General features: G+C 33.0%; 1 protein-coding gene across 1 annotated transcript; it reads left to right on the top strand.

The window, feature by feature from the left end:
- Window positions 1-41: 41 nt before the first annotated feature.
- LOC124540816 (prostamide/prostaglandin F synthase-like) lies at window positions 42-17,122 on the top strand. The gene is made up of 7 exons (XM_047118537.1): window positions 42-246; window positions 3,176-3,271; window positions 7,899-8,007; window positions 9,643-9,771; window positions 13,369-13,502; window positions 14,430-14,501; window positions 15,789-17,122. The coding sequence occupies exons 1-7, from the start codon at window positions 163-165 to the stop codon at window positions 15,804-15,806; spliced, it is 642 nt and encodes a 213-aa protein (XP_046974493.1). The 5' UTR covers window positions 42-162; the 3' UTR covers window positions 15,807-17,122.
- Window positions 17,123-17,254: the final 132 nt, after the last annotated feature.

Here is a 17,254-nt window from a genome sequence, read left to right as displayed (position 1 = left end):
TGTCAGATAATGTCAAAGTCTATTGTTAATCGCACTGCACACAAATAGAATCTTTCCCTATTCTTTCACAGTTCGTCAGTGTAACTGACATTTGACAGATTGATTTAAAAATTAATTGACCGAAATTTACTGTTTTCAAACAAACATCGAAAATTTAACTGCATGATTTCTTCAAAAATTGCAAAAATGACAACGGATATAATTGCACTTGGTTCTCAAAAAATAAAAAGTATTCCAGGTGGTGAGGTAAGAAAAGATTAAAATTTATAAGTTTTTACTGAAATAATATACAAAGCGAAAATCATTGTTTTAAAAAATTAAAGTGAAATGATGATGAAATGAAGATTTTCAAGTACTCGTGAAATTATTAGGTAATATCTCTATTTTATAATGTAGTTTGTGTTGACCTATAAAACTACGTACCTTGAAATCGTAAAGAAAAATTGCAGAGAAAACGAATGCTTCCAATTCAATCGGCTTTTTATTTTAATCTAAATTCGATCCATAAATTAAAATTAATAATCAAAAATATTATTCTTCCCTAAACTAGCTAATAATTATTACGCACTATTTTTCGCCCGCGACTTTACCCGTATACGCGTAAATTGTGTGTTTTTCTGTGTGTGTGTGTGGGGGGGGGGGGTAATTATGCTTGTTGTGCCCTTAAAAATTAGTAAGCAAAATTTTTTGTTGAAATAATTAGTTAATTTGAAAGTCCAACAGTCAAATAAATTTAATTATATTACATTAATAAAAAAAAATTTATTGATTCTTTGCTCTGTGAAAAACAAAAGTATTTCTCAGGAAGTGTACAATTATCCTGGATAAAACCTATGCTATTCCAGATTATAATCTACCTATGTTAAATTTTATTTAAATATATTCCTCCCTTTTGGCATGACTGAGTTACAAACATCCAAACTTTCACATTTGTAAATTACATTCCTAAAAAATGTAATGACAAAGTTAACTCCATATCAGATACAATAAACATTTTTTTTTATGTAACATATGTATATAAGATAAAATGAGGCAGATAAAGTTTTTTATCATCTGAATTTTTCCATTGACCTTTTTATTTATAATACCTGCACAATAATTCTTGAATATTCTAGAATCTACTCAAGAAGGTAAATTTTAAGTAATCAATTAACTTTTTATTTGAATGTCCATAATAATATGTATTGAAATTAAAAAGTTAATTGATGTCTTTAAACTGTCAAATTTTGTAAATTTGTTAATTATATTATCTGTGAATGATGAGATGAAGTTAATTTTGATGGAATTAAAACAACAGATTATCAATTTTTTTTAGTTTTGTTTTTAATTTTTTTTAATTGTTTTTGATTAGAAATGCTTTTGTAAATGATAGCAAGTTTGCCATCTCATTGTGATACATAAAATTATTTATGTTCATTATCTTTATCATGCCTATTATATCATGTAGGTAATTTTACTATAAAGATATACAAATACACTGGTATAATAAGTATAGAAGCTACTTTTCTTTTCTTAATTCTCATATGTTATGAATATTACACACATGTTATATTATGACACACTTTTTAGAGCTGAAGTATTTAAGAACTCAAATGGATGGTTATTTATTTTTTAAAAGATTGTTTATCATTAGTATTATTGATTAGAGGCCTTTGTCATTGCTTATCCCCACAAGATGTGGATATTAATCATTGAGCTAGCTGAATTGTTTAGCAGATCCTCATGCAAATAGAAAAATGTTACAGAAGTTACTTAGCAAAACTCATCACCCTCATTTTCTAGGAGACAGATAGGTTACATATCACTTTTTAATTGTGTTTGCTGCTAATTTTGCATAAATTGCATAATTTTAATAAAAAATGTTATTGATTGTTTAGGACCAAAAAATTACAAAAATAGATGGTATACTATTTTTTTTAATTATTTGTAAAAAAATGAATCAATAAGGAAATGAGATTGTTGAAACGCAGTTCAGAGTATGATCTCGCCGGTTAGGTTTACATATTAATATACATATGCATGTCTAATACTTAAGGCTACACATTAACCTGTATAGGTGTGTTTGACTGCCTGTAGAGAAGCGTAAGTGTGTGCTCTATGGCTATATTATGTGTGTGCAATGTTGATTTATGGTGTTATTATTATTGTTTTCGTTTGGCTATCTTACAATAGTCAATTTTACATATTCATGTTCATTAAAAAATCATCATCTTTAAGATAAACAGATATAATTGAATATCAATATTTTATTTAGTCAACTCCAAATTAATAACCGAATTTCGTTCTTAACTAAATTGGCAGAGACACATTTAAACTGTTTTTTTTTTTTTTTGGAAATCATTTGTCATGAGTGAAAATGCCTGAGCCTAAAAAGTCGAAATTTACGATTAGGTTGAGATTATAACGTCATCGAACATCAGCTAAGAAATGTTTTTTATAAACTTCAAGAGGGTGGAATAGGTTTTCACTATTTATATATAATAAATTTGTTATTTATAAATTTAGATATAAAAATATATTTTAATACCAATCAACGAAACCCTTGTGTTTGGCATGACATTTGTATTTTCAATATTAATAATATTTTCATTACTCTTTAGCCTACAAATATAAAAAAAGAAATAGTTTTTTTTTTTTTAAATTAGATTATCACGTTTCAATGGTTAGGGATAATTTTAGATTACGATATCAGATGATCTTTTATCGTTCTCGATTCGAGATAAGAAAATTATTGTACATTTTTTAAAAACCTTGAGTATTCTAATGATATAGCAAATAGAAGTTTGATATACATTATTAATTACGAAATTAATAATTTAATTAAAAATATATATCGTCAAGTTGCGCTCCAATGTTGCCATGTTTATTTTCTCAAAAAGCGAGTATGTATTTGATTTGCCTATTGTAGATCAGTCATTTGCACATTCCAAGACACTGAAATCAAAACGAAACCTGTCGTAGATTTCAAAACTTTCTTTCAAACCTTTTCTAATAAATCCTTTGACTACTTTGTTGTTGTTGTTGTTGTTGATGTTGTTTATTTGTTTTTACGTCGGGTTGGAATAGTACTATAGAGAGAGACATACATATATCTAGATAATTTGTCGTTTATAATATTTGAGACAAAGAATCAAGGAAATAAATTATCATTTGTAACGTAATTTTTCTATTTTAGTCTGTGGAGCTGAAAACTTTATGGCAGGATCAAACCACAGCTGTTATTTTCTTTCGTCGTTGGGGATGTATGTTCTGCAGATTGTGGGCGAAGGAGGTACGTATTATTGTATATAGCAAAATACTAAACCATAAAGAACAATAAGGAGTAGCAAATAAAAAAGTTAAAGAAGTTTTGGGCCTAATTTTAATGAAAGGTTTGCGCCATTGAATAGTTAAATATAGAATCCGTTGATTTTAAATGAAGAACACATTCTTATTAATATTAATAAATACATTTTATAATGGTTCAAATTATTTACAATCATATCGCATTATATATAAATGAACTCAGTATAATTAAGTATACTATAGATTTGAATAAATTAACATACTAATATAAATTTGCAGAAAACACTAGAATATTCTTTATTCTATTAGGGTTATAAAAGCACTTCAATCGATATATTATATTATTTAATTAAATGTGCTGAACAAGTTGAACTGGTCCGAAATATAAAATTTACCGAAAATACCTTCGAAAAACTTTTACATAATGTTATTTATATATTGTATGTAAATTAGTATTAACATTTATATATATCTTACCAACAAAGATTTAGTAAACACAATTTTTCTGTATTTTTTTACATGTGATTAATTATTAATAGACCATCTAAAATTAGTTTTGTACAGAGGTTCCTATTGAGTAAGTTAAATCAAAATGGCAGTCACTGTCAGCTGTCGAACTCAAACTCAAACTCAAATTGCTTTATTCAATATAGAAGTATTACACTATCTTATTGATGCCCAATTGAAACAGTACCACTGGTTCGGAAAAGAAAATACCCTGACCTGAGAAGAACCGGCGAAAGAAACTCAGCGGTTTTTTTATCTCGTGTATTATGGGTATGAACAATTTGAATGAAATGAAATAGCCAGGAGGCGATCGTTTCATTCCCAAGATGTGCCATTCATCATAAACTTATTAATTGTATAATAACCTTTTGCACACAAGCGTACCTTAATATTTTTTTTTAATTTGGCAATAGAGGCATTTTGAACGCTTTCTGGGATCCTTTTATAAAACCCTATACATCGAGGTTCACATTATCAACAATAGCAATTAAACGCCTCACTGATCTTTGTACGTTTGTTAGAATATAATGTCCTCACTCAGCGGCGGCCTTACTCATTGCGAGGCTCAGGGCGATAGGTCTTTGCGAGGCTCTTTGTCCTACGAAAAAGTACCTACCTATGTGATGCGAAAGTTGGTCTGGTTATTTCATAGGTAATCGTTTTGTTTGGTAAGAAATGCTAAAGTTAAAGAGCACAATAATCTAACTAATCAGCTACGTCATTTTCGATTGACAAAATAGCAAGAGCTGAAAGTCGATCTTGTGTCATGAATTTCTTAAATATGTTTTAAAAATTTTAAGCCTCGAAAAACTCCGTTGAGCAGACGCAACCGTGACAGATGTAGTGGCAATGATTTTTTTTCTTTTTTACATATTTATATGGAATAGGCGTTTGTCTTCCATATCACCTGATGGAAAGTACCTGTTCACTCTACTCTTAAAGCTGGCCACTCGGCGACGATGCTCAAGGGTGTGCAGTCACCTATTTGAGAGCTTTTCGTCGTTAATTAACCTACGGGCTCTTCGGTCAACTGAGTCCAAAGCTTCCAGATGATATTTGGCTGCACTGTCCAAGAGATGACTGCAGTACCCCAGGCATGATCGAACTTGTGCAGTGTAAAGATTAAGCAGCTGTTCAGAGCTGAAGTACCGCCGAACTTTTGAAAGGATTGAAATTTTCTTGGATGCCGCTTGTGCCATAGACTCGATTTGTTGGCCAAAGTTGAGGTTAGAGGTGATAGTAATACCTAAAAGCCCTAGATTTTTTGCGGAGAAAAGACACGCTTGTGTTTTAGAAGGGTTGAAAAGGAACAAGATTGGCGTCACCCCAATCGGACATCCACTGCAAAGTCACGTTTACCCGTTCAATCATGGACTCTCTCAAGGACCGTATTTCATCACAACTGGCTCGCGGGTTGGACATGTACCTCTCAGCTACAGTGAACAGATCCCCGAGGTACCCCAGCATTGATTGCCATTAGATAGGAAGAACAGCCATCCAAGACAACTCGAATCGATCGTTCCCTCAGGAAGTCACATATCCAGTCACAGAGCTCAGAAATATGCCGTATGCTGGAAGCTTACAAAGTAGAGCCTCGTGCCAGACCCGGTCAAAGGCCTTTGAGATGTCTAATGAGACGGCTTTTGCTTCACCATGACCATCCAAGGCCTCGTTTCAAAGGTGGGTGGCATAAATTAGCATATCTCCGGTCGAGTGTCCTTTGCGAAAACCATATTGGTTATCACTAAGGAGCTCGTTTTCTTCAAGATATGACAGAAGACGATTATTTAAAATAAGCTCCATAATCTTACAGATTATAGAGGTGATCGCGACGGGACGGTAATTGGCTGGGTGCTGACCCAGCCTCCTTTTTTGGGAATGGGCTGAACATTAGCAAGCTCTCGGAACCTTGCCAGTTTCCAGAGAAAGTTGGTATAGACGAGTCAAAACAGGAGACAACTTAGGAGCACAACACTTCAGTACCACTGGCGGAATGCCATCAGGACCACTGGCCTTATTAATGTCCAGGTTTCGCAAACATTTGAGTACCTCTTTTTGGTGTATTTTAACGGCGTTCATTTTAGGACCAAACGGAGGTAACTGAGGTGGATGCTTGCCATTGCTGTCCAGACGAGAATACTCCGCGAAGAGATTGGCAAATAAATTTGCTTTCTCCTTAGCGGTGTGGGCCAGGGATCCGTCAGGTTTGCGGAGAGGAGGCAGCGAAGAGCGACAGAAGTTTTTCTCAACCGACTTGGCGAGGCTCCAGAAAGCTTTGCTCCCTGAGGGAAAAGAAGCTAACTTTCTCCCTATACGGCTAATATGGTCAAAATGAGCTGTTCTTATCGCTTTTTTACAATATTTAGTAGCTGCGTTGTATGTTTTCTTCTTAGACTGAAGATCCAATGCTTTGCTTTTACGAGCATCAACCCAACTGGTGTCAAGACACAGATTTTACCACACAATGATCCGATTTCCCGAGTGGTGGTGAAATGGAAACCGAATATCTTTCGGGATCGGTTGTCAGCAGAAGGTCTAGGCAATACTCAGTGTAGCCCACGATATCTGGATACGAGTGGTTTTGTGGACGAGCTGGGAGAGGCCATAAGATATTGCAAATTTATAGACCTCTCTTCCAGCGTGGTCAGTATCTCTATACGGGTACAGCCACTCAGAAACAGAACTATTTCGCAGAACTATTTCGATAGTGGGGTAAACTTCAGTTTACATTATTATTTGTGTTCTATTATGTATTTCAGCACCGAGATAATGTCATCGTTTCCTTCATACATAAAATCAGGAACAAAATCAAAAGTCTTTTAAATAAATAAAAATATAGTAAAAAAATATTTTTTTATTGGCTGGACGCGAGGCGAGGCCCCTTCAAGCGCGAGGCCCCGGGCGATTGCCCTGTTCGCCACCCCCTAAGGCCGCCACTGTCCTCACTCCTCAGTAAATTATATATGCCATGAATAGTCAGACGTAGGGTTGCCAGGTCCTCAGACGCAAAAGCCGGACAGACCTGTGAGTTTGTCCTGACATTTGGGTAAAAAATCCGGACATCTTGTTTTTTTTGTCCATTTTTTTTTTATAAAAAGTGTAAAACTAATTTTATTTTGTCCTAGCACTCGGTTGAAAAATCCGGTGGCCTCACATTTTTGAAAAATTTTGGTGTTACTTAAAAAAAATGGAAATCCGGGATTTTCTGATTGCATTTTAATAAAACAAAAGCAAAATCAAGCTAATATTTCTTTATTATAAATCAGTCTCTAACTCTCTTAATCATCAGTCGTTATATTATAACAAAACAAAAATTATTTTCTTACTTAACATTATCAAAATTAAACATAACAACAAAAATAAATCAACGTAACGTAAGCGAAACAAAACATATATCTTCTCCTTTATTTAAACAAAACTAAACTTTTAAACTTTAAAAGCTTGTATGTCAAGTATGACAACAACTAATAACCTAATATTTTTCGTTAGCGGAAATTTGCTTTAAAACTTCTTGAAGAACGAGTACCGGCGCGCCGCGCGACTTCAAAATTCCTACCTAAATCCTAACAGGCCGGATGCCGCTTATTTTGGCCGGACAAGCAATCAAAAATCCTACGTATGTCCTCCTTTATCCTAACACCTGGCAGCCCTAGTCAGACGTATAGTACGACACAACTTAGATATAGCGTCGGCAAAATTCGTTAAATCGACCACATTCGAATTAATAACGCTATCCCAAATTGTCAATGTTTATTTCTTATGTGTATGTGATGTTGACGTATTAACTAGTAATATCATATGACCTGATATATTCGTCAATTTGACACGTCGATTTACACGCACTTGCTTTCTCGGGCTGAACTGACGCGGGAATCTATGGCGTCGAATAGCGCCGAATGGTGCGATAGGGGTATATTTCCATTGGTTGTATAAATCGGCGGTAATCGGTTTTATTGCATTGGCCGATGCTACATCTAAGTTGTGTCGTACATCTAAGTTAGTGGAATTTCCCTCCAGGACAACGTCAGCGTGGTTTCGTATTAAGTTTCGTCCTATAAATATCGTAGTAGGTAATGTATATGTTACCCTGTGTATTAATGTTACAGTTGGGTGAAATCGCTCCGATTCTTAAGAAAAACAATATAAAGCTCGTCGGCATTGGTGTTGAGGAACCGGGTTCAAAGGAGTTTATCGATGGGAAATTTTTCGATGGAGGTTTGTATTAGAAAACTTGATTAGCGTATAGTATCTGAGATTTGTACTTGATGGGGCATTGGTCAAGCACGTCTGGTTTGGGACAGAATCCAATATATTCGACTTCCAAGCATCCAAACTCTGAGTTAGCCAGTTTAATATGTCCAAGGGTCATAGCATACCCACCGACCTTTGGAACTAACCCTTGGAACAAAAAGGTTGGTGATGCATTGCTGATGTAAGTTATAGTTAATTTTTTTATCCATCATGTGGCATTTTGCTCGTGTACCTATGCCATAAAAAAGTTGGTTTGGATGAGGTTATGCTTACTATCTGTTTGCCTTTTGTGTTTTTGTCCGTTGATTTAAAGCCCATATTCGTGTATGGTCTTTGGATTTTTATTATTGCGTTGAACAAACTAAAGGTCTTAAGCGACACAGTCATGTGAACTTCAATAGTAAGTACTTGAATAGCTATGAATACTTGTTCCATTATATCATCACGCAAGGCGGTTAATAGGACGACCTTTTCCTCGTAATTATATCTAATTGCATCTTGCGCAACGCAATACGTTAAAGTATTTGAGAGATGGTAAGGAATATTATGAGAATGATATATTGTAGGTTTTAGAAGAGTTACTTACTTTATTAATTTAAATATTGGACAACATCACATACATTACTCTGATCCCAATGTTAGTAGCTGAAGCACTTGTTATGGAAAGTCAGAAGTAACGACGGTAACACAAAATACCAGACCCAAGATTAAATAGAAAACTTATGAACTATTTCTACATTGACTAGGTCGGGAATCGAACCCAGGACTTCGGAGTGGCGTACCCATGAAAACCAGTGTACATATTACACGACCACGGAGGTCGTCAATCTTTGTTTGATTTCCGTAATGGTGGGGATTTTCAAAGGAGAAACGCTAACTGCGTAGGCGATGTAGTGCTCGGATAAATTTATTCCGTTAATTGTTTCGTAATCACCATAATTCATACGTAAGGTAAACATTGTCATCATCCGGCTGATACGAAGAATCTTTTGACTAAAATATCCAATAGGATTTTATTACCGTGCCTGATGTTCCATCAGGTTTACAAGATAGATACTAAATTTGCAATTGTTTTGATGTATGGTGGTTAAATATTACTACAATAATAATTGCTAGTAATTACACATTTTTATGACATTATGTTTTAGTAAAATTTCTGGTCAATTTATTTGCTAGAAAGCATCCTGACAGTTTTAATTAATTGTTATGTTATTGACTTTACATGAAACGATTTCAATCGAATTTGGATGGGTTTGTTTATATCATAATTGGCGGTTTGAATGGCTATTTGTCATAAATGTAAAGTGATCTCTTCGTATATTATATTGATAAAGAAATTGTAACTTAAGTGTCGCTACTTTCCAATCGCAATTAACGTCACAGTTGAGAAAACTCAGTGATTGTGAATTCGTAAGAAAATTACCAATCCGTTGTCCAAATCATTCATGGTGGGATTTTCATGATATCTGTTAACACTACGTTAAATCCTTCCGATGTTCTCTTAACATCAGAAGGATTTAACAGTTATGTTTTATTAAAGTATCCAGATTTTGAGCCAAAAGACAAGTGCATCTAATTATGACACTATATTATTTTCAGAGTTATACTGCGTTGAAGATCGATCAACATATCAAATGCTTGGATTCAAAAGATTCAACGTCGTCACGATATTAACATCGCTCTTGTGGAAGCAGTCGAGAGACGCGATCTCAAAGGGGAAAAGTATGGGTAAGTTGACATCAAACAAATAATCGAGGTAATAATATAAAACAAATTCCATGAATTCACTTGATCGTGGTCGCCCCCTTGGGTAGGTACAATAGGCTATTTGACTGGTTTTTTAAAACCCATTTTATATTATTTAGTAGAGGTTACGGAACCCAGTAAAAGTTGATTTTTTTATTTCTAGTACATATTTGCCGAAAAATATCATATTAAAAAATCCATATTTAAATAACGCGCGAAAACGCTACTTGGACACTCACTACTTGGTCACTTTGCTGTATTTTAATCTGTGGTACATATAGTAGAAAAGCAAGGTTTACAAGAAAGTGACTTCATCATAGGACCAGCCAATCAGGAGCGTTTTGTGTCACGTGACAAACGTTAGAAAAAATACATTTTTATTTATTGATTTTTGAATAAATTAAGTATTATTTTCAAGTTTCGTTAGTAAATAACCATTTTTTAACTCATAATATACACTGATTACATTAATTCACAATTTATTTTTCGCATTGTCAGATAGCCTATTCTCTTAAAACATATTCTAATTGCATACAGCTATGCTTACTACTTTTGAGTTACGGTGTGAAGTGTGATTGAGCCAGTATAACTAGAGGCATAAGGAACGTAATATCTTAGTTCTCAAGGTCATTGGCGCATTGGTTATAATTTCATACGACACATTAGTGTCCCATACATAATAATGTATGGGTTGAGTAATAACATCTTAGTTGGTGGTTGGTGATGCTTTGGCGTCTATAAGAATGGCCCATTTACTATCTGCTGGGCCATACGCATTTCCATACTATACCATAAAAAATATTGTTGTAAATTTATGATTAATTTTTTTGAACGTAAAGTAAGCAATGATATTCTAATAAACAGATAAGTATGTTATATCCATACTAAACAACAGAAAAAAGTGTGCCGCGCCGGGGACTGTTTATTTTACATTTCGTTACAAGTAAAAAGGATAGCTTGATAAAAACAATAAGTAAAAGGGATAACTATACTCCAGCCAAATTCGATGTGGAATGTTTAATAACAAAACGTTGCTTAGCAACCAACGTCAGGCAGATGCTCAAAACATTTTTAGAAATATGTAAAACAATTATTTTTTGATGTTAATAAAAATTAAAATTGATGATTGATAATGAAATATTTAAGACAAAGGACTAAGCGCATTCTTGGTTATAATTATAATGCTTATGATCATCTGGAATAATGTAGATCTCAAAAATAATACCTCCAATTTTAAAATGATATCAGAAATTACCTTGTAGTTATATAATTCGCTTTATTAACTTTATCTATCGCCTCCCAAACGACAGGACTCATTTAGATTACAACAACAACAACAGCCTGTAAATTCCCAGTGCTAGGCTAAAGGCCTCCTCTCCCTTTTGAGGAGAAGGTTTGGAACATATTACCACCACGCTGTTCCAATACGGGTTTGTGGAATACACATGTGGCAGAATTTCTAGGAAATTTGTTACTTGCAGGTTTCCTCACGATGTTTTCCTTCACCGCATCATTCATTTAAATTAATTTTGTGTATATTTGAATGGGTCAATGGGAGGTTTGAGATTACAATTGCTCTAATACTGGAAAAAGCAACGTCTGTAGGTATGCTAGTGTATATTAGTATGTTTTTTTAAGCATTAATATTTTATACTTTATTAGGAATGCGCCATAAGTATATATTTTTAATATAATATAAAATTAAAATTATATGATTAAAAATATACACCACCAATTACGAAGAGCCTGTATCGCTATTATACCTTCCGAAATCTGCCAATTGCTTAAAAAAACTCCAAATGTTACAAAACTACGATTTCTTTACGTCAGTATTAAAATATAGGGTTGTTAATTTTGTAGTAATATTATAGGGGTAATTAAAGATTTTTAAACTTTTATTTTAAGCTAATTTTCATATAAATTATGTATTGACGGGCTTAATAAAATTTTTGGATTCTGTATTAAATTAATTTTTTTGTGTTTAAAGAGGAAATTGTGTTATAATGAATATAGTTTTAATTATAATAATTATTATTTTTTATTAAGAGTGTATCAACCCTAATTATGAAGACTCATGGTTTGTTTACTAAAATTCCAGATCGAATGTGGCTGGAGTATAGATGTTTTAATTACGCAAAACGTATTACTACATAATTATGATGTATTATAACGTATTACTGGCATAATTATGATGAAAACGACTAAAGGCAAACGTCCCAATTAGGACGTTTTCTAGTCTTCAATTTTTGCGCATTAATGACATATCTGTTTACTAGAACATCATTGAAAGTAAGCATATTTTCGGATTATAACATTTAATTAAACATAAGCACGTATTCGTTTATAACTTACGTCGTTATGCATGAATTAGGTTTACAGACCGATATAACGGGTGATGGATTACAAAATGGCGGCGCTCTTTTAGTTAGTAATGGCGGGAAAATATTATGTCATTACGTTCAACATGCACCAACGGAACGCTTGAGAAATTTGGATATTGCGAAGGTCATTATCACAGAACTCGTACTCATATAGTTTATATAGCATTTAGTTTATCTGTGGTATTTAGGTATTCCTTTTTTGAATTTTTTTTTTAATTGTCTTTGGTAGAATTTGATGATCTGTATATGTAGGTAGTGAGTTAATAATCGTTTCTGTTGGTGTATGTTGTGGTAGAAAAAAAGTAATATTAACGTTATTAGTCATTCTGTTTAATTACGTTGATCCGATCAATCTCTTTCGTGTCAGCTCCTTCCTATGTGTGATTGACGAAAGAAGTTACGCCCTGCTGCCTCGATTATAAGCCATGTAACAAAAAAGAAAACACTACATATTTTTTTCTGAGAATTACACTTGCTTTGTGTCTTTGATTTCTTAAAGACGGTACCAATGATGTACTAGTAAACAGAAATGTTATTAACGCGGAAAAAGTGAACTAGAAAACGTCCCAATTGGGACGTTTGCCTTAACTCGTTTTACGTAGTAATACGTGATAATACATCATAATTACGCAGTAATACGTTTTGCGTAATTAAAACATCTAGTTATCCCTTTTACTTATTGTTTTTATCAAGCTATCCTTTTTGCTTGTAACGAAATGTAAAATAAACGGTCCCCGGCGCGGCACACTTTTTTCTGTTGTTTAGTATGGGTATAACATATCTGTTTATTAGAATATCATTGGATGGTACTATAATTATTAAATATAATCAAAATGAAAATGTATATTAAATAAATACGAGAGGGTTTCTAGTAGTAATAACTTGATATCTATCCTAATAATACAAAGAGTTACAATTCATTTGTTTGTGTATAATCGCAGCATAATCTCTGGTAATGATTCAATGAACTTTATTAATAAACTGCACTCGTGTAAACTAGGGCGAAATGCTTGTTAATAAAAAACAAATTCGTTTACCTTACCAGTATAATCTACAATAGATTTCTCATAGTAGTTAAACTAGGATAGTTATCCTAATGTTGGTATCCCTTATTACTTAAAAAAATATTGTAAGTATTTAAAGTATTGATTGTTAGTAAATAGTTTTTAAATTAGTATGTTGCTTTTGTATGTAATAGGCTTAGGTGGGGATTTGAAAGGCGACTGGGTGCAGATTGGTGGCGCTTTGTTCGTTGAAAAAGGCGGGAATGTTATCCGCCATTTTGTTCAGACTGGACCGAGCAAACATTTGCAGAATGAAGATATATTAAAGGTTGGTAAAGTAGAACAATAAATAGGTATTTGGTAGTTGTGTATTTATGTTCCAGAACCAAGGTAGGTTACGTCAAGAAGTATTCTCTTTCAGGGTATGGATTTACCATCCACTCATCAGTTATTCTACCGCCATACAGCAGTACTTGATATATGTAGTTGTGTTTTGGGTGGGTGGGTGAAATTCATTGTTTTACGATTAATGACCAATATATCTGATAAGAACGATTTTTTACGATATATCTTGTGGGATTATAAACTCCTAAATTATCGGTTTTTCTTTCCTATATTGTCCATGTATTATATACAAAAATCTGTCTCTTAAATGGTCTCGAATATCAATAAATGAAAACCGCACCAAAATCCGTTGCGTAATTTTAAAAGATACATAGGTTCAGACAGTGGTAAGCGACTTTGTATTATACTATGTAATAATGATATACATTATTGTGTCGCAAAAAACAGTGCCTTCATTGTAGGCGAAATTGATATTGGAATTGTAACTATATGTTGATTTTTGACAACCTCCATGGTCGAGTTTCTGAGGTCCCGGGTTCGATTCCCGGCCGAGTCGATGTAGATTACCATTAGTTTTTATGTTGTCTTGGGTCTAGGTGTTGGTGGTACCGTCATTACTTCTGATTTCCATAACACAAGTGCTTCAGCTATTTACATTGGGATCAGAGTAATGTATGTGATGTTGTCTCATATTTATTTATTTATTTGAGCTATGGGTAAAGATATATCAATAAAGAATATTTTTATAGTAGAGCCTAGAGCAAATCATATGGAATGTGATCATTTAAAATTGGTATATATTATACTTCGAATGGAATACGCTACCGGCATGTTAATGAATATTTAATTTAAATATAATACTGATCGATGTATAAAGTAGGTATTTATGTTTCTGGAAATTTATTTTTAGTTATTCGGCTTGGAGAACGAGTACAACGCTGAAACGATGGCCAATAAGAGGAGAGAAGAGATGGAGTGCAATGTACGTATTTTTATATTTTAAATAAGGAACATTTAGTCTGACTGTTGATGGTCGTTACTTGGTTGTACATTGATTGTTGTGCAAAATGGTCTGGGTAGATTCCACTCATTATACATTCTGCTAACTAACGGCAATAGATGTGGCAATTAGTATTGCAAACGACCTCCGTGGTCGAGTTGTGTGTACGCCGGTTTTCATGGGTACGCCACTCCGAGGTCCCAGGTACGATTCCCGGCCTAGTCGATGTAGAAAAAGTTCGTTAGTTTTCTATGTTGTCTCGGGTGTGGTTGTTTATGGTACTGTCGTTACTTAATTTTCCATAACACAAGTGCTTTAGCTAGTTACATTGGGATCAGAGTGATGTATGTGATTTTGTCCAATATTTATTTATTATTTATTGTTGTGTTTTGGGTTAAACAGTGAGTAAGCCAATATAACTGCCGGCACAAGGGACATAAAGTCTTAGATTCTCTCAATATTTCTTAGTTCACTTACTATACTATAATGAAAAAATGGCCATTCAAAAAAAATTCCTTTGTATGGCTCCACCACGATATCCCAATGTGGTGGGTGTAGTGGATTTGGTTAGGCTTTCTCACGATGTTTTCCTTTACAAATATGTAAATGATATTTTTGTGCTGTTTTTGTTTGTTCAACTTTTCTTAAATGGTATATTATTTATGTTAGTATGTCTATATCAACATACAATTGTAGATAATGTTAGTTTGTAATCTATCTCGCGAAATTGTATACGAAACATTGTGAACGCTTATTCAATTTACGTATAATTTTTCCACAGTTTATGAACTTTAGGTTAGTGTTTAAAATTAAATTATATACCCTTTGGTAGATTATAATCTATATTAGTATAGATTGTAATCCATGGCAGTATGTTACGGTTTACAGATCATGTCATTGCTGATGCTGTCTGTAGTAATGGACGGCTAACAGAACACAGTAGACATAGCAAGGCCCTAGAAATTTCCGTCACCATACCCCACAAGTGAAAGCATAAAGTTCACAATTGTCAGTTTACAATCTCGCGAAATAAAATATTCCGAGATTATAGAAGCATTACACTTACTTCTTGATTGTCAAATTAAACACTACCTCCAGTTCGGAAAAGAAAATACTCTCATAGATTATAATCTAACAATATTTACAGTTTTATGTAGACTAGATACTATAGATAGATAGATATAGTATGTTATTAAGTAATATGTTTACGAGAAATAAATATGTAGATAGATAACTAATTATGGTATCACAAACTTTCCAATTTTCCAGACAGAGGCGAAACCCTAAGCCGTGGCGGCAGATTCTAACGGAGTGCCCCCTAACTCCTATTCATAATATATGGACTGAGAGGCGTTGTAAGCAAAGTAAAGTGTAGAATAACCGTATTGTTTAATTTTTATATGTCTTATAGTCACTTGTAGGTATTTCGGTATATATAGTTTTTCCTAGCACGACCCTACACTGCTCAATATACTTTAAAAAAGTATTACTTAAAACATTTTTAAACACACACAAGGGGAGTTACCGTCGAGGTATTCAAGAAACGACTCCACAAAACGATGTTTACCGAAACGAATTATCTAAGGCGTTATTCAAAGGTAATAAAAAAACGTTTCGTAAGTATTGAATTTGCATGTACAATTCGTGTGACTACCGACGGCATAATAGTCTCGCTAGTAACAAATACGTTATTGTTAATAAATTCACAAGGTGCGCGGGGAAGCGGAAAGGGGGGGGGGGATCTCGCATTCCACTGGATTGTCCATTAATATGTGATGAATAGAAATTACTTCAGCTTATCGGTACTGGTATATGAAAACGATTCGTGAAATGTAGGTCCCAATTATAAATAAACTGGCAACACAAGAAATTATTACAATGATTTGATTGAATCCTTGATCGATTGAGTGACTATTATTATATAAATTCGTATAATTTATTCAGTTATAAAATTTAATACGACTGGTAGTGTGCCAAAGAGTGATTAAAAAAAAAATAGAGAATATTTTTAAATTTAAAAAAAGTTATAGGACACGAATGATTTTTTAATTATTTAATCGTTTTATATGAAATTGTTTATTATTTCGATTATTTTATTATATATACATACTTTTTTAACTTGCTTTTTATCTGACATGGCTGTAAGATTTTTTATTTTACACTATATTCATTTAAAAAAAATGTTTTAAACTTTGAGACTGAATGTATGTTTCGTGGGTAGGTGCAATATTACGTCCTAATTAAAATAAGAATAGTGCACAGATAAATATAAAATTGTTTATTATAGATAGTAAAGAATGTAAAACAGATTATACAGTAATAAATATAAAGAAAATTATTCGTTGATAAATAATGAATGTATAATCTGTTACTAGAAAGACTGGCATAAAATCCCAAAGGATGCATACGTTATTATAGAAAAAAATGCAATTAAATTGTATTGGTATTTTCTATAATGATTTTGTAAAGGTGGAATGTTATTTGTAGTAATCGAAGTAGATGTTGAAATATATTAATATTTATCTAAATTAGGGTGATGTTTTACTTTGTTACAGTTTTATATATCTGCGAAAAAAAATAATAAAATGTTTTTATATTCCTTGCTTTTTATTTCATTGTTCCGTAATTATGTTTAAGGGAATTAGAGAAAAATAAAACTCTTAAAAGTCTCTTATATTATAATATCAGGCGTAATTATCGCATTAAGTATGTGAGAGCTGTGTTGATGCGAGGAT

The sequence above is a fragment of the Vanessa cardui genome, chromosome 26 (genome assembly GCF_905220365.1).
Source record: "Vanessa cardui chromosome 26, ilVanCard2.1, whole genome shotgun sequence".
Classification (NCBI taxonomy): Eukaryota; Metazoa; Arthropoda; class Insecta; order Lepidoptera; family Nymphalidae; genus Vanessa; species Vanessa cardui.
This window is presented reverse-complemented; position numbering and strand designations above follow the sequence as displayed.